Raw genomic sequence first — 27,978 nt, 5'->3', positions numbered from 1 at the left:
ATGCCGTTTGGACTCAAGAACGCTGCGCAAGCCTTTCAGCGGCTTATGGACTGTGTGTGCCGTGGCCTGGACTTTGTTTTCGTGTACCTTGATGACATTTTGGTGGCGAGCCGCTCGAGACAAGAGCATGCTGCCCATCTCCGCCAGCTATGCCAGCGCCTTAGCGATCATGGGCTTGCCATCAACATCACCAAATGCCGTTTCGGGGTGTCATCCATCGACTTCCTGGGCCACCACGCGACCCTGCACGGGGCGCTGCCGCTCCCGAACAAGGTGGACGCGGTGCGCCAGTTTCCACGCCCGACCACCGTGCGGGGCCTCCAGGAGTTCGTTGGGATGGTGGCCTTTTACCACCGATTTGTGCCCTCTGCAGCCCGGATCATGCGCCCGCTGTTCCACCTCATGGCGGGCAAGTGCAAGGAGGTCGAATGGACTGACGATGCAGTGGCGGCCTTCCAACACACCAAGGAAGCCCTGGCTACGGCCACGATGCTCGTGCACCCACAGGCGGATGCACCAACTAACCTGACGGTCGACGCTTCGGAAGTAGCGGTTGGGGCGGTGCTCGAACAGCGGATTGATGGGTGTTGGAAGCCTCTCGCTTTCTTCAGTAGGCACCTCAGCAGCGCACAGCGGAACTACAGTGCCTTTGACCGCGAGCTCCTTGCCCTTTACCTTGCGGTCCGCCACTTCCGCTATTTCCTCGAGGGGCGTACCTTCACCGCGTACACGGACCACAAGCCCCTCACCTTTGCTTTCGCCAAGGTGTCCGACCCGTGGTCAGCTCGCCAGCAGCGGCAGCTGGCTTTCGTCTCGGAATACACTACCTCCATCCGTTTCATCGGGGGTAAAGACAACCAAGTGGCCGACGCCTTGTCTCGACCCGCGGTCCACGGTGTCCGGCAAGTGGCCGATGGCATCGACTACTCAGCCCTGGCGGCTGCCCAGTTGTCCGATAATGAGATGTCCGCCTACCGTACCGCCGTTTCGGGCCTGAGGTTGGAGGACGTTCCCTGTGGCACTGGGGGCGCGACGCTGCTTTGCGATGTGTCCACCGGGCAGCCGCGCCCAATCGTGCCTGTTGCCTGGCGGCTCCGGGTGTTCGAGGTGCTTCACGGGCTGGCCCACCCTTCCATTCAGGCGACGACGACCCTCGTGGCTTCCCGTTTCGTTTGGCACGGGTTACACAAGCAGGTTGGACATTGGGCGTGCACCTGCATCCCGTGCCAAACTGCAAAAGTACAGCGGCACGTGCGTGCGCCGCTCCAGGAGTTCCCCGTCCCTCGCCACCATTTTGACCACATCCACGTGGACATCGTGGGGCCGCTGCCGCCTTCTCGGGGTTTCACCTACCTCCTGACTATGGTGGACCGTTTCACGCGGTGGCCGGAGGCAGTTCCACTGACGGACACGTGTGCCTCTACTTGTGCCCGTGCCTTGGCGGCACATTGGATTGCCAGGTTTGGGGTTCCGCTTGACATTATGTCCGACAGGGGGCCGCAATTCACCTCCGAGCTGTGGTCATCCATGGCCCAACTGCTGGGGGTTAACCTGCACCGCACCACAGCATACCACCCGCAGGCGAACGGCCTGGTGGAGCGCTTCCACCGCCAGCTCAAGGCCGCCCTGAAGGCCCGGCTCGTTGGCCCGGACTGGGTTGACGCGTTGCCGTGGGTTTTACTGGGTGTCCGCACCGCCCCCAAGGCGGACTTGGCCACCTCCTCGGCGGAATTGGTGTACGGGGCTCCGCTGACGGTGCCCGGGGAGTTCGTTCCCTCCGCCCAGGGTCAGGCAGAACAGCCCTCGGCCGCCCTGCAACGCCTTCGGGAGACGGTGGGCTCGCTGGCGCCAGTGCCGACGTCTCGCCACGGTTCGGTGCGGTCACATGTCCCTTCCGCCCTGCAGGACTGCCCTTTTGTTTTCCTGCGTCGGGATGCCACCTTCGTGTTGGACATGGGGGGGTCGTCCTGAGACGGTCTCTCTTTCGCGGCTGAAGCCGGCGCACGTTAGCCAGCCGGTTCTACTGGCGCGGCCTCGCCCTCGGGGTCGTCCGCTTTCCCCTGGCGGGGTGGTTCCGGTTCCTGCGCCCGCCGTGGCGCGCACGCGGGCTGGCCGTTTCGTGCCTTCGGTTCTTGGGGGGGGGGGGGGGGGGTCCTGTGGCGGCACCCGGGGGCTAGGCCACTCCCTTGCTCATTCCTCTCGGCACTCAGTGGACGGGAGGGATTAGGTCACTTCCTGGGTCAGTTCCCTTGGGTCAGGTGGTCTGGGACTATAAAAGGTTTTGGGTGTGTCGACTCACGAATTCTTTAGTGCGGTGTATGTGTTCGTTGCAAAATAAAGTATAGCCACTACTCACCTGGCGTCTGGCCTGATTTCCGTGGCGACCGCACCCACTACAATGTGTATAATTCAAGTAATTTATTTTCTAAATTTGGAATCTAATTTTCTTTTGCGACCGCGTTGCATTTCCTCTTTTAATTGAAAATTGCTGAGATAATTTGAATGAAACCTTGCCATTCCTGTGCTGACCGTTGAATTTCAACCTCCTGTCCATTCCCGGAGTTGATTATGTCAATTGTGTAGGAAAGAACTGCAGATGCCGGTTTAAACCGAAAATAGACACACAACACTGGAGTAACTCAGCATTTCTGGAGAGAAGGAATGGGTGACGTTTCGGGTGAAGGACTGAAGGAGGGTCTTGACTCGAAACGTCACTCATTCCTTCTATCCAGAGATGTTGCCTGTCCCGCTGAGTTACTCCAGAGTTTTGTGTCGATCTTTGGTTGTGTCAATTGTCTACTTCGCTTAACATTCTGGAGCTGCACGCTTTTTCACAGCGATGTCCCTGGAGATGATGTATCGAGGGAGTAGACCTGAGACGCAGCTAACGTTTCACAAAGTGCTGAAGAAGGGTCTCGACCCGAAATGTCACCCATTCCTTCTCTCCTGAGATGCTGCCTGACCTGCTGAGTTACTCCAGCATTTTGTGAAATAAGTACCTTCGATTTGTACCAGCATCTGCAATTATTTTCTTACACAAGCTAACGTTGGTTTATAACATTAAAGTGTTAGCACATGGGGCCGCCTCCTGTTCTGTACAGTTCTTTGACCCGTAATGTCCGTGCCGAACATGATGCCAAGATGAACTCATCTGCCTGCATGTGATACGAAACCCACAATTCCCTGCATAACCAGGTGCCTATCTAAATTCCTCTTATCTGTTTCCACCACTCTCCCCAGCAGTGTGTTCCAGGCGCTCGTCACCCTCTATGTACTAAAATAAACGCCCCACATATCTCCTTTAAACTTTGCCCCTTTCACCTTAAAGCTATGCCCTCTAGTCTTTGACATTTCCACCCTGAGAAAATTGTCAAAACGGTTTACCTTATCTATGCCTCTCATAATTTTATACACTTCTATTAGCTTGCAGTGTTCCAGAGAAAACAATCCAAGTCTGTCCAACCTCGCCGTACAGCTAATGCCCTCTTAATCCAGACCGCCTCTGATACATCTCTTCTGCACTCCGCTCAGCGACCAAAACTGCTGTAACTGCTCCAAATACATTACTCCAATGCATAACCAGATTTCTAGATAGAAAATTAACCCAATTCATTGAAAAAATTCTGGGAGAAACCTGGAGTTTATCGAGGTGATGCCCTTGTTAGTTAGGAATGTGACCTTTGTCAGCTTGCAGATACGAAGTTAGCTGTGCTGTCAAAACTGTTCCTTAAACCTGTTGCACTCACCGCATTACATGTCTAAAAGTAGTTCAGTGGAAGAAATTTAAGCCATGGATGAATTATATTAACAACTTGCATCGTCTTCTGAAGAGTGTAAGATTTTAGATGCTGTGGATTTCATAATTTGCTGTTGATTCTCTCCCACTGGCCAGATGTTCTCGTGGCAGATATCCGACCAGCTGTTGAGACTCCAGCGTGACATCGAGTCCTGCTACTTTGCCGCCCAGACCATGAAGATGAAAATCCAGTACTCGTTTTACGAGCTTCCCCCGGAGATGCACTCGTCGCTGCGTGATTCGTTGCTCGTGCATCTGGAGAGCCTGAAGGACTTGTCCCAAGCCATCGTTACACAGGTACTCACAGAGTCTCACAGTGTGCAAACAGGCCCTTCAGCCCAATTCATCCATGACGGCCATAATGCTCTATCCAAGCCAGTCACATTTGCCTGTGTTTGGACCAAATACCTCTCAACCGTTCCTATCCATCTACCTGCCCAAATGTCTTTTACATGCTGATATTCTATCTGCCTCAACTACCTTCTGTGGCAACTCATCCGTACACCCACCACCCTCTATGTGGGAGAAGCGCTCCCATATTCAATCTTATCCCTCTTGCCTTTAAGCTATGCCCTCTATTTCTGTGTTCTATCTTGTGATTCGCCTTGAATTACCTATTTCTTTACAATGTAAAATCTGAGTCAAAATGCCTCCTTTTACGGTGGATTTCAGAACAATTCCATCAATCTCCTATTTATTTCCTGGTATTTTCTGTCGTATTTCAACTCTTGTCCCCTATACATATGGACAATTTACAGCAGCCAATTAACTTCCAACCTGAAGAAGTGCCTCAACTGGAAACGTCACCTCTTCCTTTTCTCCAGAGATGCTGCCTGATCCGCTGAGTTACTCCATCCTTTTATGTCTGTCTTCAACTTACAACCAGCCTGCCTTTGGCGGTTAACCTCCCTCCTTGTAGGTTAATTGGCTTAGTGGCTTAGTATAAATGTAAGTGTTGTTAGTGTGCGGGGATCGCTGGTCGATGCGCACTTGTGGACCTGTTTCCGTTCTGTATCGCTAAACTACAGTGGACTAAACTAAAAGAAATTTTTCATCGAACGTGAACCATTTTGGTCACATAGCCTATTTTGAGCCTTGATTTGTGTTGTTTTCTTCTCTGTACAAGCTGGGTTTGTTTTGCAACCAGTGTACTGAGATAGTGGTTAAAGACGGCTCTGATTAGGAGGTTAAACACAAAATGCTGGAGTAATTCAGCGGGTCAAGCTGCATCTACGGAGAGAAGGAATGGGCAATGTTTTTTCCCGGAATGGCGGGACTATTGTATGTTAAAAGCATGGAGCGACTAGGCTTGTATACACTGGAATTTAGAAGGATGAGAGGGGATCTTATTGAAACATATAAGATTATTAAGGGATTGCACACGCTAGAGGCAGGAAACATGTTCCTGAAGTTGGGGGAGTCCAGAACCAGGGGCCACAGTTTAAGAATAAGGGGTAGACCATTTAGAACAGAGATGAGGAAAAACTTTTTCAGTCGGAGAGTGGTAAATCTGTGGAATTCTCTGCCTCAGAAGGCAGTGGAGGCCAATTCTCTGAATGCATTCAAGAGAGAGCTGGATAGAGCTCTTAAGGATAGCGGAGTCAGGCGGTATGGGGAGAAGGCAGGAACGGGGTACTGATTGAGAATGATCAGCCATGATCACATTGAATGGCGGTGCTGGCACGAAGGGCCGAATGGCCTCCTCCTGCACCTATTGTCTATTGTTTCGGGTCGAGGCCCTTCTTCAGACTGACTACGAGGTGGTCACAGGTTCCTGTCCATCTTCCAATTCCCCAGCCCCTATGCAGCCCCCACAGGGTTGAGGATAAGTGCACCCTGTACAGTTCTGTTGGTGAACGGATGTCCAAGGCTGCAATATTTCTCCTGTGCTCTGGTTGTTCTATTGTAAGCTGTGGCTCCCAATGACGTTGGAACAATCATCTATGATTGTGGGTTAGTCACTACCTTGTACTGCCCTGAGTGTGCGACAGAAGTCCACCACCAGTTAACCCCGAGTTTTCTCTCTTGTGCTGCCTTTATTAACAGTAATTGCTCGCTGACTTTTCTATTTTGGATCACAGCTGGCTCTTGCTGTTGCAGACCTTGCCATACAGATGACGTCGTGGAAGAGCTGTGTCCAGATGCTGATTGAAAAGTGAGTGTGGCCTTCATGTACCGGCAACATCAGGGACGCGAGTGGGAAAGTCGAGGTCGAGAGGTCACAGCCTCCAAATTAAAGGATGTTCCGTTAGGAAGGAGATGAGGAGGAATTTCTTTAGTCGGAGGGTGGTGAATCTGTGGAATTCATTGCCACGAAAGGCAGTGGAGGCCAAGTCAGTGGATATTTTTAAGGCAGAGATAGATATATTCTTGATTAGTAAGTGTGTCGGGTTATGAGGAGAAGGCAGGAAAATGGGGTTAGGAGAGAGATCAGCCATGATTGAATGGCGGAGCAGACTTGATGGGCCGAATGGCCTAATTCTGCACCAATCACTTATGACCTTATGACATGTCTTGTTCTATGTTAAGCCACTTTCGTATCCAACACACTAGTAGGGACAATGGGCAGAGGCCTATAAACCTACAAGTCTTTGGGGTGTGAAACCCAAATGGTCACAAAGTGAACATGCAAACTCCAAACAGACGAATGAATGAATAAGTTTATTGGCCAAGTATGTGCATATACAAGGAATGTGCCTTGGTGCTCCGCTCACAAATGACAACACAAACATACAGTTAACAACCCCCACATACCCCCCGAGATCAGGATTAAATCTGGGTCTCTGGCACTGAGGGGCAGCAGCTCCACTGATGCCCCTCTGTGCTGCCCTAGTACAATGCTAACCAGCATCATGGAGTTATAGAGGCAGAGTAATAGAGCCGTAGTGTTAATGAAACTCCCATTTATTCTCAGGGGTTTGTGTTGCTCCTGGTTTTTCTCCACATTATTGGTATCTTTGTGGAACCATGACCACTAAGCAGCAGTAAACATGGCATGCTGCGGAAAGGAGGCAGGGGATGGCATGGTGAAAGTATGTCTCAGTGTTGGATTCTAATAGGTGCAGGAGTAGGCCATTCGGCCCTACGAGCTACCTGGCCCATAAGACAGGCTGACCAGATTCGGGTTCCTTCCCATCCTGCAGGTTATTGAGTGACTTGGTGTGCCACGTATTTTTTTCTGTGTACCTGTTTGGGTTTGGGTGATGGACCTCACTGTGTGCGCCGTGTGTCCCAGGTACGGCAACGATGAATCTGCTCTACCGTTCCTGCTGGAGATTCTGACGGTGCTGCCGGAGGAGGTGCACAGTCGTTCGCTGCGAGTTGGCACCAATCGAAGGACGGAGGTCATCGAGGACCTGGCTTACCATGCCAGCTTGGTGATCGGATTATTGGTAACTCATCCTGCCTTGGTGTTCCCGTGCCCGCGCGTCACTGTGCCCAGCGCTGTCCGCGTCCTGCATCGTTTTAGATATTTCGGTTTAGTTTAGAGATACAGTGTGGGAACAGGCCCTTTGGCCCACCAAGTCCGCTCCAACCAACAATCACCTGTACACCTGAGTCTGAAGAAGGGCCTCGACCTGAAACGTCGCCCATTCCTTCTCTCCAGAGATGCTGCCTGTCCTGCTGAGTTACTCCAGCGTTTTGTGTCTATATCACCTCTACACTAGTTCTATCCTACACACTAGGGACGATTTATAGAAGCAAATTATCCTGCATGCTTATAGAATGTGGAAGGAAAAGGGAGCACCCAGATAACACTCCCATTTATCAGGAAGCCCTTTTTTAAGATGTTCTGTTAGTTTGGTAACACTTCACGTTGCCATTTGTTGTTGAGATATTTAACCCACTGTCCTGTCCCTTCTTCAGACAGCCTACATGGAACGTTGCAGCCATGATGAAAAGCTGGTGGTTAAAGTTTTCCGGTGCCTGATGAGCTGGATTAACCTGGGCATCCTGCACACCGACCACATTGCCAACAGCCAGCTACTGGTGGCTCTCTTCCAGGTCCTTGTGAGTATGAGCTGATAAGCACTGGCTTTTTGCATCAGTCTGGTGTATGAAGGGCAATTCCAGCATCCTTCGCTACACTTTGTGCTCTGATTCTTGCTGGGTGGTGTTTCGTGCGTAACAGTTGGCCACGGTGGCGCGGTAGTAGAGTTGCTGCCTTGCAGGGCCAGAGACCTGGGTTCGATCCTGACTACAAGGACTGTCTATGATGTTTGTACCTTCTCCCCGTGACCTGCGTGGATTTCCTCCGAGATCTTCGGTTTTTTCCCACACTCCAAAGATGTTAATTGACTTGGGGTATATGTAAATTGTCCCTGGTGTGCATAGGATAATGTTAATGTGCGGGTATAGCTGGTCGGTGCGGACTCGGTGGGTCAAAGGGCCTGTTTCCACGCTGTATCTCTAAAATTAACATAATTAATCGGAGCCCTGCAATTTTTCCTCGTAGTTGTCTTTGCTGCCTGTGTGAAGGGATAATTCTGCTCAAATCTCCACCAAAAGCTGTGATCTTTACCCACATGCCAAGCATTCGCCTTCCACTTTGCACTCTGCTGCCTTCATCCTGCCCCAAATGAAGCAATTGTACCACTTAACATAACATTTCACTCTTAGCACATAACAAAAGCTTTTCACTGTACCTCTGTGCATGTGACAATAAACTAAACTGAACTGATCTGACATATATTTGCGAGGCCTCCATAGTAGATCTTCAATCTTTGTTTAACTGTAACGTTGTCCCGGCTGATTTGCACCCTGCCTCGCTGGTGACCAGGTGACTATGCTCCAGGTAAGGCAGAGCTATTCCCAATGCAGGGCTTTCACCCAGAATGTTGACCATTCCGTTGCACCAACAGATACTGCTCGACAGATTACAAAATCTGCAGCCTCTTGTATCCCCATCCTGTTGGCCTTCCTTTGTTCGATTAGTTATGAAAGTTGATCTTGGGTGGTGTCGATGTCAAAAGCTTCACAACCTCACTGTGTTCCAAAGTGTTTGAGTCTGAAGAATCATATCATATCATATCATATCATATCATATCATATATATACAGCCGGAAACAGGCCTTTTCGGCCCTCCAAGTCCGTGCCGCCCAGCGATCCCCGTACATTAACACTATCCTACACCCACTAGGGACAATTTTTACATTTACCCAGCCAATTAACCTACATACCTGTACGTCTTTGGAGTGTGGGAGGAAACCGAAGATCTCGGAGAAAACCCACGCATGTCACGGGGAGAACGTACAAACTCCTTACAGTGCAGCACCCGTAGTCAGGATCGAACCTGGGTCTCCAGCGCTGCATTCGCTGTAAAGCAGCAACTCTACCGCTGCGCTACCGTGCCGCCCAAACCGAAGGGTCCAAACCGATTATATTGTTGAGGTGCATTGTCTGTTGTAGCACAATACTTGCCATGGCAATTATGGGCATGGCAATCTCTGTGAGCATGGGGTTGACCCTGGCCAGATTGTGTTGTTAACTAAATACTGTCCATTGCAGCCGGAATTATTCTCCCACTCTTCCCTGAAATAGTGTTGCAGTATCTATTATATCCACTGGAGGGAGCTGATATGATCTCACTTTAATGTCCCGTCTATTCCAGTTAACATTATCCCTGATATGGGTTGTACAATGTTTAATGCTAACGTGTCTTCAGTGAGACTTCAACCATTAATCTATCCTTTTACTTACTAGTAGTCTTGCATCCAATCTCCTGCTAACATGGCAGTTTTCAATGCACCAAGGTGGAGGGAACCAGTCCCAATCAGCTATCTGATGCCATCTGCTGGGAAGTGAATGATATGGTCTTTAGTTGAGGATTGAGCCAGGCTTACCCAGGGTAAAGTATGTGTTCAGGTAGCCACATGATGCTCGGAAACTGGTGAACCACACAAGGGATGAGAGTTGTTATGGTGGAGGAGGTAGAGGGGACCAGTTTGCTGAATGTAACTCTGACTCGAGAAACTAACATGGCCATAGCTGTTCTACTGTTACAACAGTGACGTTTTGTGAACGTTATAATAAATTCTCCGACATCCTGAGGCCGTGACAGGCGTTGTAGGCAGGAACTGCAGATGCTGGTTTAAACTAAAGATAGACACAAAATGCTGGAGTAACTCTGCGGGCCAGGAGAGAAGGAATGGGTGACGTTTCGGGTCGAGACCTTCTTCAGACCTTTAACTGGAATGGAATCAGCAGCCCCAGGAGTTGAGCAACTGCTGTAGCTGAAGAACCTGCCAGCCGCTGTGGACAGAGCTCTGAGCTTGATCGTCACACAAGCTTGGGTCATAGACGGGTTATCTGACTGTGCTTCACAGTGGACGTTTATACTTTTCTTACCATGCACGCTCTCGACCCTGCACTCTATGTGCCCAACAATCAGAAGCTGATCAAACTGCAGCCATGGGTTCAGTTTCTTTCCCCAGTCTGTGCCCCTTAAACCAGCGTAGCATTGCAGCACCGAGTAAACTTGGCCAATTCCACTCAGCCTGGGAATCACACTGGGGACTTTATGTTCCATGGGGCACAATGCTGCATTTGGCAGGTCAGCTTTGTGACCGAGCCAGCCTTTCTATTTTCTGTTAGCAGTTGGCATTGTTGCCATTTTCTTTTGCCATCCTGGGAAATATGCCAATTACATCACATCAACTCTGCCGGCCCTCTGTAACATTTAATTCCTGTCGATCGCAATGCTGCTTCCATTTGTTTTTATTCTCGTTGCCTGTTGCAATATTGACATTGCCTCCAGCAGAACTTGGGACTTGCTCTTCACATGTTTTTTGTCTGAAGAAGGGTCCCAATTTCAAACATCACCTGCCCATTATTCTATTCCAGATGCTGCCTGACCTGCTGAGCTGTTCCAATACTTTGGGATGGGGGGGGGGGGGAGTTGCTCCTATTTCTAGCAGTTTCTTGTGTTTCCATTCTCCATGAATAATTTGAACTTTTTGTTTATTTTCTAACTTTTTCTCGAAAGTTTGTTTTTGAGAGGGTATATGTGGCAAGAAAGCCACTGAGGTTGACATCTGTGCGCTTACCAAAGGCAATAATTGCCAGGACACAGAAGGTAGTTTGGTAAACATCTTTCTATTTGTAGGAAAGAAGTGCAGATGCTGGTTTAAATCGAAGGTAGGCACAAAATGTTGGACTAACTCAGTAGGGCAAGCAACATCTCTGGATAAAAAGAAGAGGTGACGTTTCAGTCTGAAGAAGGGTCTTGACCCGTAACGTCACCCATTCCTTCTCTCCAGAGATGCTGCCTGTCCCGCTGAGTTACTCCAGCCTTTTGTGTCTATCTTCTTTCTATTTGTGTGTTTACTGAGTGGGATATGGGAATGGTGAAAGTAATATCTGTAGATGTACACGTTCAGTTTAGGTTATTGTCACGTATACCGAGGTACAGTGCAAAGCTGTTGCGTGCTAACCAGTCAGCTGAAAGACAATACATGATTACAATCGATCCATTTACAGTGTACAGATACAGGATAAGGGGAAAACGTTTAGTGAATTCACTGTTTAGTAAATACTGAAAGATAAACTGTTCCCTGAATTTCAGAGGCACAACCAGACATCCTCAAACCTACACGAGGTTGCCAGCGATTGTGTGTGTGCGGCACTGTACGCTGTTGAAGGCTTGCAGGAGAGTCTGCGTCTGGCACTGCAGCTCCAGGAGGGAGTGATGGCTCTCGAGGAGGCTTACCACAATGCTGTCGCCTGTGAGGATATGGACAAGTGAGTAGTGATGGAGTTTCCACCTGGACTGTTCCACGGACCATGGCTGCCAGTCTGAGTAGATAATGATGTTGAAATGGCTCAGCGATAGGCACTGAGGGTTCCAGCTAATGAAATGAATGCTGCCCAATTTGTGATCTTGATGCGGCCTCCTGTACATCTGTGAGGCCACCGTCCACTATGTCCAAATAGATCTCCCGAGTTTAACTACTCTTCACGTTCCCACTCTGACCTTTCTGTCCTCGGCCTCCTCTATTGCCAGAGTGAAGCCACAGAAACTGGAAGAACAGCACACAATCCGCTATGGTAACTTATAACCCAACGGCATGAACATTGAATTCTCCAGTTTTAGGAGCAGATAATATTTTGAGTCGGGACCTTTCTTCAGAGTCTGAGGAAGGGTCCAGACCTGAAAAGTCACCTGTCCATTGCATCTACAGGTGCTGCCTGACCTGCGTTCCTTAAGCACCGTGTTTTGGTCAAGTACACAGCAGAATAAGGTGCAGAGGATATAGTTATGTATATGGAGTGGGCACAGGTGGGCCAAGAATCTTGTGCTGAAACGTACATGGAATTCTGTGTACAACCATCCCTTGGTTATTATCACCGACTTGGATTTAGGTTAATTGGCTTCGGTAAAATTGTACCTTGTCCCAGTGTATGTAGGAAAGGGCTAGTGTATGGGGATCGCTAGTTGGCATGGCCACGGTGGGCTGAAGGGCCTGTTTCCATGCTGTATCTCCAAGGTCTAAAGTGATGTGACTAGAGTGAAGATACATTTGTGTTGACAAGATCAAAGCGTGCATTACTCTGAATCTGACCATTATTGTACCTTGTAACATTAAGTTAATCAAGTCTCAGTGGAATGAGTGGAGGCATCTTTTATGTTGGCTTTCCCTTTATTCCGGTGGCCTTCATGTGTTCCAGGGCATTGAACTACTGCCGTATTTTCACTGAGCTGGCAGAAACGCTGCTGGAGATGGTGATCCGTTCACCAGGACAGGGACTGGGTGACCTTAAAACACTCAACCTCATCTTGAACTGTGTTGGACACGAGCAGTACGAGGTGAGTTGCCATAAGCGAGAGGAGCAGAGTTTGGCCACTCAGCCCATCACGTCTACTCTGCCATTTAATCATAGAAACATAGAAAATAGGTGTAGGAGTAGGCCATTCGGCCCTTGGAGCCAGAACTGCCGTTCAATATGATCATGGCTGAATATGATCTAAAATCAGTACCCTGTTCCTGCTTTCTCCCCATATCCCTTGATTCTGTTAACCCTAAGGGCTATATCTAACTCTCTCTTGAAAACATCCAGTGACGGCCTCCACTGCCTTCTGTGGCAGAGAATTCCACAAATTCACAACTCTCTGGGTGAAAAGGTTTATCTTTATCTGGCTGTGTTGTTAATCGTGGCTGATCTATCTCTCCCTCCTAACCCCATTCTCCTGCCTTCTCCCCATAACCCCCGACGCACGTCCTTCATAGATTCAGTGATACTTTATTGTTACGTGTGCCCAGGTACAATGAAATGCTTACTTTTGCATAAAACCTGGTAAAATAATGTAGCAGATCTCACCTAGGCAGTACACAAGTGTCGCCACTTATTGGCGCCTGTCTAAGTAGCGCATTTTAATTAAGTAATGTAAGAAAATAACTGCAGATGCTGGTACAAATCGAAGGTATTTATTCACAAAATGCTGGAGTAACTCAGCAGGTCAGGCAGCATCTCGGGAGCAGGCTGCAGCACCTTCCACTAGGCTGCTCCCAGGTGTGTTTCTATTGATTGTGTACCAAAAAACACTGAAAGGAACACACAATTAGTTGTAAGGAACCAACCTCATCCAGTTCATTACCTCATAACTTATGCTGCTCATTAGTCCTTCCACCAAAATGTCTCTCAATTAAGCTGCAATTTAATTCAGTCAGACTTAGGCGGGTTGCTGCAGCACACTATCCTCAGATTTGGTGGTTGCTGATTCAACCCCTAAACTTAACCATGTGACACTGGCAGACATACCTTGTGTCTAAAACATACCTGGTATTTAAAAGTCTTTAAATATTTTTAATGCAAAATAGATTCTTGAAAAGCAAGTGGGTGAAATGTTGCTGTTGGGATGCAGAGATAAAGTTACAGCTGGATGAGTCCTGGTCTTATTGAATGACAGTAGGCCTGAGTGGCTGTTTGGCCTCCTACTCCTCTCCTCTGTAGAATGGGCGCAGCGGTAGAGTTGCGGCCTTGCAGCGCAGGAGACCCAGGTTCGATCCTGACTGCCGGTGCCGTCTGCAATGAGTTTGTACGTTCTCCCCGTGAACACGTGGCTTTTCTCGGAGATCTTCAGCTTCCTCCCACACTCCAAAGACCTACAGATTTGTAGGGTAATTGGCTTGGTATAAATGTAAATTGTCCCTAGTGTGTTTGTAGGCTAGATAGTGTCAATGTGCGGGGATCACTGGTCGGTGTGGACTCGGTGAGCCGAAGGGCCTGTTTCCACGCTGTATCTCTGAACTAGAAATGACGCTTCATTAAAATTTGTACAAAATAATCTTGCTGTGGCTCTTATCCTACTGACACAGATGTGTTTGTGCAGGTGGCAGAGATCACGTTCAACTTCTGGTATCGGCTGGCAGAAACACTCCACAAACTGAAGGATCCCTCGGTGAATCAGATTTTCCGGCCGTATTTCCAGAGGCTCACTCAGTCCCTCACCTTCCACTCTCAGATGGACCCTGACCACGTAGGTACCAGCATTCCGTGGACAGCAAAACTGGGACGCACGACGCTGTTTCTTAAAGAGACCCTTCTAATTGTCTCTTGCGACTGCGACTCTGATTTTTGTCTGTGAAAATGCCTCTCAGTCCTTCTCAGATAGAGCTTGGATAAAGGGGTATGATGTTTAGTTCATTGTCACGTGTACCGAGGTACAGTGAAAAGCTTTTGTTTGGTGCTATCCAGTCAGCAGAGATACGATACAAGATTACATTGAAGCCATTTCCTCCCACGTTTCAAAGACGTGCAGGTTTGTAGGGTAATTGGCTTTGGTAAAAATTGTAAGTTATCCCTAGTGTGTGGGATAGTCCTGGTGTGGGGGGGGGGGGTGATCCCTGGGCCACGTGGACTCAGTGGGCCGAAGGGCCTGTTTCCACACTATATCTCTAAAGTAAAGTTGACCTTTCGTGTGCCAGCTGAGTGGCTAAAATGAGATAAAATTAAGCTGGTTCCTCACTGGGAAAGATATAAGGGATATCTGCCTTGTGGATGGATCTTATGGGTTTGGGTGTATGTTGTGATAAAAGATTTGGCCTTGGATGATTGAATAGGGTTTACATTATCCTGGTAAGGATAGTTAGCTTTGTATTACCAGAGGAGTCCCCAGTTCTTGCTTTGTTCCACTTTCATAAGCTCAACCTCTAGTAGCAGAATTAGGCCATTCGGCCCATCATGTCATTTCTGCCATTCTATCAAGGAGGATCTGCATTTCCCTCTAGATCCCATTCTTGCCCTCCCCGCATAACCCCTGACATTTGCAAATATCTCTGGCCCATGGCATGGGTAAAAAATATAAATAATTGAGCTGAGGTTGGGTTTGAGTTGGCCATGGTTCGATTAGGTTTTGATTTTATTTCTAAGCAGACTTGTACCGTGAGGTCCAGGATGATGTACCTTTACCTTTTGCACAAACTTGTACCGACCACCTGCAACATCTCTCTTGCAGGAAGGAGTTCTTGATGAGGCAGATGATTTCTTTGAGTTCAGGCTACGCGTTTCCGACTTGCTGAAGGATGTTATCGTCCTCATCGGAGCTTCAGAGTTTTTCCTGCAGGTGAGTAAGAAACCTCCGACCGGACGCAATAAACAGCTTGGCATCCTGTAGGAAGGAGCTGCATTTGCTAGTTTACACAGAAGATAAGACACACAATGCTGGAGTAACTCAGCAGGACAGTCAGCATCTACGAAAAAAAGGAATTAGTGACGTTTCGGGCCGCCCATTCCTTCTCTCTGGAGATGCTGCCTGTCCCACTGAGTTACTCCCGCATTTTGTGTCTATTAGAGTCATAGAGTAATACAGTGTGGAATCAGCTGCCAGACCAGGTGGTTGAGGCAGTCACTATAACAACATTTTATAGAAACATAGAAAATAGGTGCAGGAGGAGGCCATTCAGCCCTTCAAGCCAGCACCGTGATTCATTGTGATCATGGCTGATCATCCACAATCAATAACCCGTGCCTGCCTTCTCCCCATATCCCTTGATTCCACTAGCCCCTAGAGCTCTATCTAACTCTCTTAAATCCATCCAGTGATTTGGCCTCCACTGCCCTCTGGCAGAGAATTCCACAAATTCACAACTCTGGGTGAAAAAGTTGCTTCTCACCTCAGTTTTAAATGGCCTCCCCTTTATTCTCAGACTGTGGCCCCTGGTTCTGGACTCGCCCAACATTGGGAACATTTTTCCTGCATCTAGCTTGTCCAGTCCTCTTATACATTTTATATGTAGCTATAAGATCCCCTCTCATCCTTCTAAACTCCAGTAAATACAAGCCTAGTCTTTTCAATCTTTCCTCGTGTGGCAGTCCCGCCATCACAAGGACCTTGGACAGGTGCATGAATAGGAAAGATTTAGAGGGATACAGGGTAAACCTGACCAGGTGGGACTAGCATAGAAGAGGCATCTCAGTCAGCACAAGCAAGTTGAGATGAAGGGCCTGTTTCCGTGCTGTATGACTCTATCAACAGCCTTAGCAATTTTTATGTGCTGTGCATCTATTTGTTAAGCAATTTTCTTGCATCGGTTTAAATTTAATTTGTCATTTTAGTTTGATGTAACTTTGGGAATGCTATTGCTGACTTTGGGCCTTGTTTCCCAGCTATATTCAACGCTGAAGGAGGGCAGCACAGCCTGGGAGGAGACGGAAGCTGTGCTCTTCATCATGACCGCGCTGGTCAAAAACCTAAACCTGTGAGTGCGAATCTTGTCTTGGCACAAGAATGTTATCTTTTGATTCTAGTTTAGTTTTGAGATACAGCACGGAAACAGGCCCCCCGGCTCCCTTGAGTCCGCGCCGACCAGCGATCCCCGCACATTAACACTATCCTACACACACTAGTTTCAGTTTAGTTTATTGTCACGTGCACCAACCGAGTTACAGTGAAAAGCTTTTTGTTGCATGCTATCCAGTCAGCAGATAGGTTAGACACAAAAAGCTGGAGTAACTTAGCAGGTCAGGCAGCATCTCGGGAGAGAAGGAATGGGTGGTGTTTCGGGTCGACACCCTTCTTCAGACTGTGTCTGAAGAAGGGTCTTGACCCAAAATGTCACCCATTCCTTCTCTCCCGAGATGCTGCCTGATCCACTGAGTTACTCCAGCTTTTTTGTGTCTACCTCCGATTTAAACCAGCATCTGCAGTTTTTTTTCCTACAGCAGAAAGGTTCATTGGTTTTGGTGAAAATTGTAAATTGTTGCTAATGTGCATGATAGTATTAATGTACGGGGATGGCTGGGCAGAAGGGCCTATTTCCGCGCTGTATCTCTAAAACTAAAGTAATCCAGGCATTTGTCCACTAACTTAACCGTATCTCGTGGGTTAATAACCGGTTCTACGTGTACTTGTGTGAGCTCCCTCGGTTGGTAATCTTGCCACTTGTGGATAGTTGCCGTAACAAATCTGAGCACTTTTCAGCAAGTAAAATGTTGTCCTTTCTTTGCATTTAGGGAAAAGGAGCTGCGGCTGGGAGATGTGGTCCAGGCGGTGATCAACCTCCCTGACAACACACACCTCGCAGTGCAGCACTCTGGAGTGCAGCTCTTGGGCGAGTTGGGGGAATACATCAACGGCAATGTGCACTGCCTCGGTCAGTACAGACTTTGCACAGCTTCCTGTCTCCTTTCAAATGATGTGTCATAAATAATAAGAGCAGAATTAGGCCTTTCGGCCCATCAAGTCTACTCCGCCATTCAATCATGACTGATCTATCTCTCCCTTCAAACCCCACTCTCCTGCCTTCTCCCCATAGCCCCTGACACCCGTACTAATCAAGAATCTATCTCTGCTTTAAAAAATATCCATTGATGTGTGTACGAGTTGCATTGCCGCAAGCTTGACCAGTCGCTCAGAGTAACGTACGTATTGTGATGCCTTCTACATCTCACACTGTTAGCTCTGTTCATTTGATGCTACAAATAATCCTGCAGTTTACCACATAGAACCTAGTTTAGGGAGGGACTATAAAAGCATTTAAAAGATACGTGGTCAGGTACATGGATAGGAAAGGTTTAGGGATATGGGACAAATTCACTGATCAGTACTGCACTCCATGCCACTTCTAAACCGAGGTACAGTGAAAAGCTTTTGTTGCGTGCTAACCAGTCAGCGGAAAGACATGATTACAAGCGGGCCATTCACAGTGGAGCCAATCTCCTGTCCCCCCCCCCCCCCATCCGGACCAAACTCAGATCCTGGGGGGACAGGGCTTTCTCCATCGCTGCTCCCATCCTATGGAACTCACTACCCCAAACCGTCAGAGACTCCTCCTCACTCACCACATTCAAAACATCACTGAAGTCTCACCTCTTCAGCACTGCCTTCAACCACTGAAGGTCAACTCATCTTCTGTCTCCTTTCTCTGTTCGTTTACTTATTTATCTATTTTATTCACTTCTCTATGTTCTAGAAATCCCTGTAAAGCGTCTTTGAGTGTTTGAAAAGCGCTATATAAATGTAATGCATTATTATTATTATTATTATAAAGGGAATCGCGTCTCAGATCCATGCTAAAAGTAAAATGTGTGATTTTTTGTTATTTCTTTGCTCAGAGCCAGTGCTGAATTTCCTGACCCAGCGCCTGAAGCAGAGGGAGCTGGCCAACGCCGCGGCCGCAGCGATGCAGAACGTCTGCGCCATGTGCAGCGACCCGATGACCCGGCACTTCGAGGGGCTGCTGCAGGTCGCCTCGTCCCTGGACGCCCTCCCCCTCTCGCACGACTCCTCCATCGGCCTGCTCCGAGGTACAGAATCACTGACCTTCCCTTGCTGCACAGAGTGTCGGGGAAACAGCCCGCAGTGTGTGCGCCAAGGTTGGTTTACAGCGGGGAGACATCTGGTCTGAGCAACTCCGGTCGTCTATGAGGGGCCTTATTTACAATCTATTTTAGCAAGAAAGTAAATTCTCAATAGGTCAAGTAACTTGTGTAGGAAGGAACTGCAGGTGTTGGTTTAAACCGAATATAGACACTAAAAAGCTGGAGTAACTTAGTGGGTCAGGCAGCATCTCTGGGGAAAAGTCCTTGATTAGTACGGATGTCAGGGGTTATGGGGGGAAGGCAGGAGAATGGGGTTAGTAGGGAAAATAGATCAGCCATTTGATTGAATGGCCGAGTGGACTTGATGGGCCGAATGGCCTAATTTTTCTCCTATCACTTATGAAGAGAAGGAATAGTTGACGTTTCTGGTCGAGACCCTTCTTCAGACTCGGGGTCTCGACCCAAAACGTCACCTATTCCTTTTCTGCAGAGATGCTGCCTGATCCGTAGGTAATATCAGCTGTGCTATTGTGTTGTGACAAGTTGTGTCTCTTTGCCAGGCATTTCTTTGGTGTTGGTCCGGATGCCATCAGAGAAAATCGAGGAGACTTTCCAACGCCTCTGCTCCATGCAGGTTACTGCTCTGAAGAAAGTAAGAAACATTATATTCACCAGCCTTTTAAAAGATGCGTGAGAGAGCATTGTTCCTTCCCTGTGAAGAAAATCTAAATTGATCCAGTGGACCGAATATGGTCCTTGGCTTTTCCTTGCTGAAATTTGCTGAAGAAATGTATCCTTTTGTTAGTTAGTGAGTTTTGTTTACTGTCACATGCACTGAGACCCAGTGAAAAACTGTTTTGTTGCGTGCTAACCAGTCAGCGAAAAGACTATACGAGATTACAATTTAGATGTCCACAGTGTGCAGACACAGGATAACGGGAATAATGTTTAGTGCGAGAGAAAGTTTAGGGAACTCCAATAAAAGATAGACCGAGGATCTCCATTGAGGTAGATGGTAGGTCAGTACCACTCCCTAGTTGCCACTAAATAATGAAAATAGATGCACATAGATCTCCTGATGTTCTGTGCCACTGACTTCATTATCAGAATTTAAAAAACAGAATTCAGATTGGGCGACACAACAACTCCAACAACCCGGGTTCAATCCTGACCTCGGGCGCTATCTGTGTGGAGTTTGAGTGTTCTCTCTATGACCACATGGGTTTCCCTCTGGGTGTTCCTCTGGTTAATTAGTTGTTGTAAATTTCCCCCTGCGTGGAGATGAATGGTAAAATCTAAGGAGAGTTGATGTTAATGTGGTGAGAATAAAATGAGATTAATATAGTATTAGTGTAAATAGGTGGTTGGGAGTCAGCTTGGACTCTGAGGGTTGAAGGGCCTGTTTCCATGCTGTATCTCTCTGTGACATTCTGTACAAAATCAAAGAAATTGAACAAAAAAGTGCATAAAATCATTGCAGGAGTAGATCAGGTGGATGCAGAGTCTCTTGCCCTGAGTTGGTGAATCGAGGACATTAGGTTTAAAGTGAAGGGGGAAAGATTTGAATCTGAGGGGTAACCTTTCCACACAGAGGGTGGTGGGTGTATGGAACGAGCTGCCAGAGGAGGTAGTTGAGGCAGGGACTATCCCAATGTTTAAGAAACAGTTAGACAGGTATATGGATAGGACAGATTTGGAGGGATATGGACCAAGCGCAGGCAGGTGGGGCTAGTGTAGCTGGGTCATGTTGGCAGGTGTGGGCAAGTTGGGCCTGTTTCCACACATGACGCTAAATGGTATTTCTGGGTTCTGGTGAGACTGAACCTTCATCCCTCCGTTTCCCCGGGGTCTCTGGTGTAATTGCCCTGGTGTATCAAGTGCCGTTGTTACAGTGAGTTGAACCTCCCCACTTTTGCTTCTCTCTCTCAAGCTCTTGACGTCTGACATGACCAATGGAATCTTAGCAGACCCAGCAATGTGGTTGGACAGACTGGCGGCTATATTCAGGTACAACCCCTTCCCACTGCTCCTCATAAAGCTGCCCGGTTGATGCATCTGACTATCTAAATTAATCCTCAGTCATTGACTCGTGTATTAAAGCACTCCACTGGTCACAAAGAGGTAGCAGGATGTGGTGTCACTGGGCTTGTATGTTTAGTTTAGAGATACGGCGCGGAAACGAGCCCATCGGCCCACCGAATCTGCCCTACACACACTAGGGACAATTAACATTTATACCAAGCCAATTAACCTACAAGCCTGTGCGTCTTTGGAGCGTGGGAGGAAACCGGAGATTCCAGAGAAACCCCACGCAAGTCATGGGAAGAACATACAAACTCCGTACAGACAGCACCCGTAGTCGGGATCGAACCTGGGTCTCTGGCGCTGTGAGGCAACAACTCTACCGCTGCACCACCGTGTCCTAAGAAGCACATGCTACTCTTTCCCTGGTTACACTCCTGCTCTTCCTTAATTATAAAATGTTTCAGGAATTTCTTTAATCTTGCCCATGTGATTGCAACCTGTCTTTGTCCTTCTAATGATATTTGTAATAACCCTCCCACCATTTGCCCAGACACTGGCCGTTGGGCCAGTGTTGTGTTCAGATTGTCTTATCTACCATGTGCTTTTATATTCTCCATCCAACCCTTGACATCTCGTCTGCCTAGAAATTATCATTCACCATTACAGGAACACATTGGTTCTGAGCTCCTCCTGTTTCATTTTTAGCATAACTCTCTCTTCTCAGAGATGTGGACTTGCTGTACGTACCTTATTCTAGTCTACCTTTGTGAGAAGGTTGAAATTAGCCTCCCTCTAATAAGGGGTTTTAATTTCAAGTTATCCATATTCTATTCCATAACCACCTTAAGATGTAGCATTCTCATTGCCATCTTCAAAATACCGCCGTGCTGTCACACCAGCCCCTTGCCCTGCTGTATTCCCTAAAATAAGGATACAGAGAACATTACAGGACAGGGAATGAGCCCTTCAACCTAAAATGTCTGCGCTGAACAAGGTGCCAGGTTAAATTGATCTCATCTGCTTGTACATGATCCATAATCCCTCTTCTCCAGAGATGCTGGCTGACCTGCTGAGTTACTCCAGCAATTTGTGTCTATCCCACTATTCCTTGCACATCCAGGATGCTTGCTTTAATTTACTCCGTCCCGTCTGGGTCTGAACTGCCAGGTTACCAGACTGGCAGTCTACCATACAAGTCATACACACTGCCGGGTTAACAAGAAGAAAAGGTCTTCTGAACGCAAACAAGTCCTGTATTGTGTCAGCTCACTTTCTGCCAGCTGCCTTGAACTTGGCAGTCAGTGGCACACTTGGCAATGTTTGCCAGTCTCTCAGTCATTGAGGTCATAAATCTTAGCGGAGTGAAAGGAGTTCCCACCGGTGCAGGAGGTGATATTGTTGGTCATTCACGTCATAGAATGCCGAGTCAGATGTCCATGGGTTTAAGTCCCTCTCGAGAGACCGGGGCACATAATTCAGGCTGGCACTCTAATGCAGGTCCTAGGTCCTGGTAACGTTTTCATATGAGGCCTCCTTGATCAGAGAACAGTGGAGTTCTCTCTTGTCCTACACTAGCAAATGTTTCTTCCTTTGAGTTAGATTTAGCTCTTACGGCTAATGGAATCAAGGGATATAGGGAGAAAGCAGAAACGGGGTGCTGATTCTAGATGATCAGCCATGATCATATTGAATGGCGGTGCTGGCTTGAAGGGCTGAATGGCCTACTCCGGCACCTATTGTCTATGTTTCTTCCCCCCCACCCCCTGCCATTAACACTAAATAACAATTACCTGGATTTCTGTCAATGTGATGCAGCAGCATCAAGTTGGTTATGGCAGGAGCAACATTCTGAATGTTCCTCGTTCTGAAGCAGTTCATGAAGTTATGAGTTATGCAAGATATCTATAGGAGCCAAGCCTTCCTCTGTAATCATAAATATAATTGTTGCCACGCATCCAATGAAAGTTTGCTCCAGATTTAATCTCCTAAACTAACTTAGAAGTGCTTGAATTGTGTTTCCTAAAATGATGGACTTGCTCTGGCGCAGTGCCAATCCTCCATCTCCATCTCTGGCGCAGTGCTAATCCTCCATCTCCATCTCTGGCGCAGTGCTAATCCTCCATCTCACTTCAACAGGCACACAAACGCCGTGGTGGTGGAGGGCAGGCCGCATCCCTTTCAGAAAGTCATCCAGGAGGTAAGGTGGCTCACCACGCCCAAATAGAAAGGAACATTTGTAAATTGGAAACAGTTTGCAATCAGGAAGCTGTGTTTGTCAAGTTAAGTGAATGTCGGAATTGCTTAAGAGTTTAATCAACATTTGAAGCGAGGTTCAGCGTAGGGTGCGGTTTTACAACAGCCCATAAACAATTTGGAAGTGATCCATGCGATAAGCTAATCTGTTTTAACTCCGATACTGATGTCACAGGGTTGGGTTATGCTTGATCTGACCTCCTCATGCTTAGCTGATCCAATCACCGGGTCAAATTGAACTGCAGATCTGGCAGCTTTGCCGTTGCATATAGTGGAGCAGTCCACAGCTGGCCACTAGGCCTGGGGCTGCTGTTCCTCAGACCACCACCAGGCTTGTGCACAGCTCACTCCACCCACAGGCTCCTCAACTATTTCTCCACTAATCGGAGACATTTAAAGATGCATAATTTCTCAATCTGCGATTGATTGATACTTTCTGGTCACGTGAACGTGGTGCAGTGGTGCATTGCCGTGTGTACTTGGTACAGTTGTTTGCGTGCAGTTCAAAATGTGAGAAGGGTGCAGACAAACTTACAAAAGTATTCAATATAGTCCTTCTCTTCCCACGCCCGCGAGTCCCTCGCTCTCAGTGGAGAGCCCTCCACCGACCGCCGGCATGGTTGGCCGATGATTCAAATTAAGGGTTTTCATGTTGGCCAATGTTTCATTGACTAGTGAGTGCTTGTGCAGTCGGACAATTAGTCAGGTTAGAGAAAACTTCATCCTGCAATTAACCTTTGGGTGACGATAATGCGGTGCACAGACCTATATCTAATTTAGGGGTGGTTAATGGTGCAGTGTGGAGAGTGTGTTGCTCCCCATCCAATCCTGTATTGCTGGTCTGAAGAAGGGTCTCGACCCAAAACGTCACCCATTCCTTCTCTCCAGAGATGCTGCCTGTCCCGCTGAGTTACTCCAGCTTTTTTGTGTCTCTCTTCGGTTTAAACCAGCATCTGCAGTTCCTTCCTATAGGCTTGGCAAGAGTAGGCTTCTGTGACCGTAAAGTCTCTTGCCTTGAAAACTAGAAGCACTCTATGGACAGAGTGCTGGAGTAACTCAGCAGGTGAGGTAGCATCCATAGAGAACATGGATAGGTGACGTCTTGGATTTCGAGCATAAACGCCACCTATCCATGTTCTCCAGAGATGCTGCTTGACTTGCTGAGTCGCTCCAGCACTTTGTGTCCTTTTGTGTATTAACCAGCACCTGCAATTCTTTGTTTCTATAAGCATTCAATGGACTTCCTTGAAATATTACTTGTCTTTGTGGTTTCAAACTGAAGGCTCGAGGAATGACCTTCCGGTTTGCAATAAAATCTTTTATAACCGACCTCCATGTGCTTTCCATTGCAGATCTGGCCAGTGATATCGGAAACCCTGTACAGGCACCAGGCTGATAATCGGATGGCAGAGAGATGCTGTCGCTGCCTGCGCTTTGCGATCAGATGCGTGGGGAAGGGATCTGCCATGTTGATTCAACCTCTGGTCTCTCAGGTGTGTGCGTGCGCATATACCCCATGCCCCTTCAGTTTATTTATTGTCACGTGTGTCGAGGTACAGTGAAACCTCTATCCTTGTTGCAGTTATCCACGGTTAGAATGGGTATCTGTCTGTCTTCAGAGTCAACAACATCAAGCTTAGTTTAGCGAGGCAGCATGGAAACAGGCCTTTCGGCCCACCGAGTCCACAGAATAGGAACGATTACATTTTCACCAAGCCAGTTAACCTACAAAGTCTTTGGAGTGTGGGAGGAAACCAACGATCTCGGAGAAAACCCACGCGGTCACAGGGAGAATGTTCAAACTCCATACAGACAGCACCCGTAGTCAGGATCAAACCCGGGTCTCTGGCGCTGCAAGGCAGCAACTCTACCGCTGCACCACCATGCACCCAGTTCTAGGGCGGCAGACCCAAGCTTCCTTCTAGATCCCAAAGATTCATCCGGGGGTAGGTTAATTATTCACTGTACATTGCCTCCTCTGTGTAGGTGTGTGGTCGAAACTGGACAGATGCTAGGAGAATAACATGGGAACAGTGTCTGATGAATGTAAATCGATTGTCAACGTAGACCTGGGATGTAATGTCGAAGATAGACACAAAATTCTTGGAGTAACTCAGCGGGAGAGACAGCATCGCTGGATAGAATGAATGGGTGATGTTTTGGGCAGAGGGTCTCGACCTGAAACGTCACCCATTCCTTCTCTCCAGAGATGCTGCCTGTCCCACTGAGTTACTCCAGCATTTTGTGTCTCTCTTTGCTGTATGCCTCAAGCTCTCTCTATGGATGGTTGCCGCAAGGAAAGATATGCTGTGTGTTATTGGTCACCAGAGGGCAGAACTGGACTGAATGAGTTTTTTGAGGTGAGGAGTGGGTGGATGGGAAGTTTTAGATTAGTTCCTACATCGGCCTGGCTGATTTGGAGTTGCTGGTCAAGGAAGGTGTCTTCTTTTGTGTAACTCACCCTCCCTTGCAGCTAACATTGATCCAATTTCTACCTACACTCTGTGTCTCTGTGTGTGTGTGGGGGGGGGGGGGTGTTGAACTTGCCTCTCAAATCTCGTTTAAACTTTCTCCCAACGTCTTAAACTTGTGACCTCAGTATTTGACATTTCCACCCTGGGGAAAAGGAGATAGACACAAAATGGTGGAGTAACTCAGCGGGACAGGCAGCATCTCTGGAGAGAAGGAATGGGTGATGTTTCTGGTCGAAACCCTTCTTGACTACCCATTCCTTCCATCCAGAGATGCTGCTTGTCCTGCTGAGTTACTCCAGCATTTCCTTCCTACACATACTGGGGAAAACAAGTCCGTCTACTCTAAGCAATCTTATAGATCAGCCTGTGCACCACGCACCTGGTTCTGTACTGCACAAAACAACGGGTTTGTAGGTTAATTGGCACTCTGTAAATCGTCCCCTTCTGGTCTCGACCCGAAACGTCACCCATTCCTTCTCTCCCGAGATGCTGCCTGACCCGCTGAGTTACTCCAGCATTTTGTGTCTATCTTTGATTTTAACCAGCATCTGCAGTTTTTTTCCTACACATCATGTCTCTCTCTTTCTCTCATGTTTCTGCCCATCCCCAGATGGTGAGTGTGTACCAGTCCCACCAACACTCCTGTTTCCTGTACCTGGGTAGTATTTTGGTGGACGAATACGGCAGTGAGGAGAGCTGCACGCAAGGGCTGCTGGAGATGATGCAGGTTCGTTATTCGTGAATTACCCACACACTCGTGCGCGACTGTTTTATAGGTCTTTGGGTATATTCATCATGTGACTTATCGAGGAGCAGGATCCAAAATAACAAGTTGGTCTTCCAGCCTAAGACTTTATTCAAAAGTGTGGGCTTCCACTGCAGATGTGGCGCTATAAAGACATTATGTGTAGAACGTAGAAACGCACAGAAACAAGCCTCAGCCTATGATATCTATGCCTACATTGATGCCAATCCCATGGTCTATTTCCTGCCTGCTCCAATGCCCGTCTAAATGCATCTTAAGACATTGCCATCATGTCGGCTTCCAGCGGTTTTCCTTGTTATGCATTCCAGGTACCTACACGTGTGACAGACACACAATGCTGGAGTAACTCGGCGGTTCAGGCACCATCTCTGGAGAAAACGAATAGGTGACGTTTCGAATCAAAACTCTTCTGCAGGCTGAAGAAGGGTCTCAACCCGAAACGTCAACTATTCCTTTTATCCAGAGATGCTGCCTGAACCGCTGACTTACACCAGCATTTTGTTTATCCTTGGTGTAAACCGGCATCTGCAGTTCCTTCCTGTGTACACCTGTGTGTGTGAGTGTAATTTGCCTCAAATTTCTCCTTAAACGTTTCCCCTAATATTTGTCTCTAATCTTTGATTTTTCCAACCTGGCAAAAAGACTCGATCAACCCTATCCAAGCCACTTATAATTTTCTATTCTGTATCAGATCGCCCCTCATCCTCCTGTGCATCAGGGAACACAATCTAACCTTGACCAACTTCACCTTATAGTGAATATCCTCTAATGCGGATAACAGCCTGGGGTGAAGATTTAAAATCACACTGAAAAGGATAAGGTTTCAACGTCAGTTTATTGTCACGTGTACCAGTGAAATTTGAGTTACCAGACAGTCATACTAAATGAAAAGCAACAAGACACACAGCCACACAAACAGCCATCACAGTGAATTCCACATTCCTCACTGTGATGGATGGCAATAAAGTTCAATCGTCTTCCCCTTTGATCATTGGGTGCCAGGATCACACTTGAGAAATGCTGTGTTGTGCCGTGACACCAAAGTTATGTGGTCACCACTTTATTTAGCGAATCTATTGTCATGCAAGTTTTTAAGATGCCATTATTTCCAGTGGATCAAAGGGATGAAGTTTGCATGTGATTCCTTTCAGGCATTTTGTGGGCCAACATTCCATCTTCTAGAACAACCTAGAGGCTTCCAGAACCACCCTGACACGGTGGATGATCTTTTCCGCTTGGCAACAAGGTATGTAAAGATTTCCTCGTAGATTTTTTTTGTTTTTGCAGACTTTCATAGTTTGGTCCCCTCATTAAACGCAAAGAAAACTGAGTTGCATTTCTTAATTTGGAATGAAGCTGTAATACTAGAATCACCAAATACCCATGTTCGAGGAATGGTGTATCAGTGTATGAGAAGGCTTCAGAGTTAGTGGTAAGAGGTCCTTATAACAGCCCTTGATTATAACCAATATCTTCAATGGGATCTGGGTTTTGTAAAATTATCAAGTTTAGTTTAAAGGTACAGCTTGGAACCAGGCCCTTCGGCCCACCGAGTCCGCGCCAACGAGCAATCACTTGTACACTAACACTCCTACACACTAGGGAAAATTTGCCGTTTTTTTCAGAAGCCAATTAACCTACAAACCTGCACGCCTTTGGGGTGTGGGTGGAAACTAAAGCAAGCAAAGAAAACCCACATGGTCACGGGGAGAACATGCAAACTCCATACAGACAGCACCCACAGTCAAGGTCTGGGACAGTGAGACAGCAACTCTACTGCTGTGCCACCGTGCTGCCCTAGTTGTTACTGAGATCAAATTCAATTTGTTTAGAATCATTTAAATTTGCTTCAGAATTCCAGGAGGTGAGGCAAGAGCTGACTACCTGTTCATCAGTTTAACAAC

The 27,978-nt window shown here is 47.6% G+C and overlaps 1 protein-coding gene across 3 annotated transcripts in view; it reads left to right on the top strand.

Moving 5' to 3' along the window:
• LOC144611297 (transportin-3-like) overlaps positions 1-27,978 on the top strand; it is a 52,505-nt gene that overhangs the window by 9,214 nt on the left and 15,313 nt on the right. For 2 of the 3 annotated variants that reach the window (XM_078430336.1, XM_078430337.1), the window contains exons 3-19: positions 3,893-4,093; positions 5,878-5,951; positions 7,032-7,188; positions 7,664-7,807; positions 11,361-11,536; positions 12,464-12,602; positions 14,127-14,273; positions 15,252-15,359; positions 16,403-16,494; positions 17,249-17,388; positions 18,350-18,610; positions 19,117-19,208; positions 20,487-20,563; positions 22,718-22,778; positions 24,187-24,327; positions 25,919-26,035; positions 27,226-27,320. In XM_078430336.1, the coding sequence (XP_078286462.1) occupies positions 3,893-4,093; positions 5,878-5,951; positions 7,032-7,188; positions 7,664-7,807; positions 11,361-11,536; positions 12,464-12,602; positions 14,127-14,273; positions 15,252-15,359; positions 16,403-16,494; positions 17,249-17,388; positions 18,350-18,610; positions 19,117-19,208; positions 20,487-20,563; positions 22,718-22,778; positions 24,187-24,327; positions 25,919-26,035; positions 27,226-27,320 (2,222 nt within the window). The remainder of the gene's footprint in view (positions 1-3,892; positions 4,094-5,877; positions 5,952-7,031; positions 7,189-7,663; positions 7,808-11,360; positions 11,537-12,463; positions 12,603-14,126; positions 14,274-15,251; positions 15,360-16,402; positions 16,495-17,248; positions 17,389-18,349; positions 18,611-19,116; positions 19,209-20,486; positions 20,564-22,717; positions 22,779-24,186; positions 24,328-25,918; positions 26,036-27,225; positions 27,321-27,978) is intronic. The other variant, XM_078430338.1, reaches the window with a different exon arrangement.

Source organism: Rhinoraja longicauda, chromosome 40, assembly GCF_053455715.1.
Source record: "Rhinoraja longicauda isolate Sanriku21f chromosome 40, sRhiLon1.1, whole genome shotgun sequence".
In the NCBI taxonomy this organism is placed as follows: Eukaryota; Metazoa; Chordata; class Chondrichthyes; order Rajiformes; family Arhynchobatidae; genus Rhinoraja; species Rhinoraja longicauda.
The sequence above is the reverse complement of the archived record's forward strand: the minus strand, read 5'-3'. Positions and strand labels throughout refer to the sequence as shown.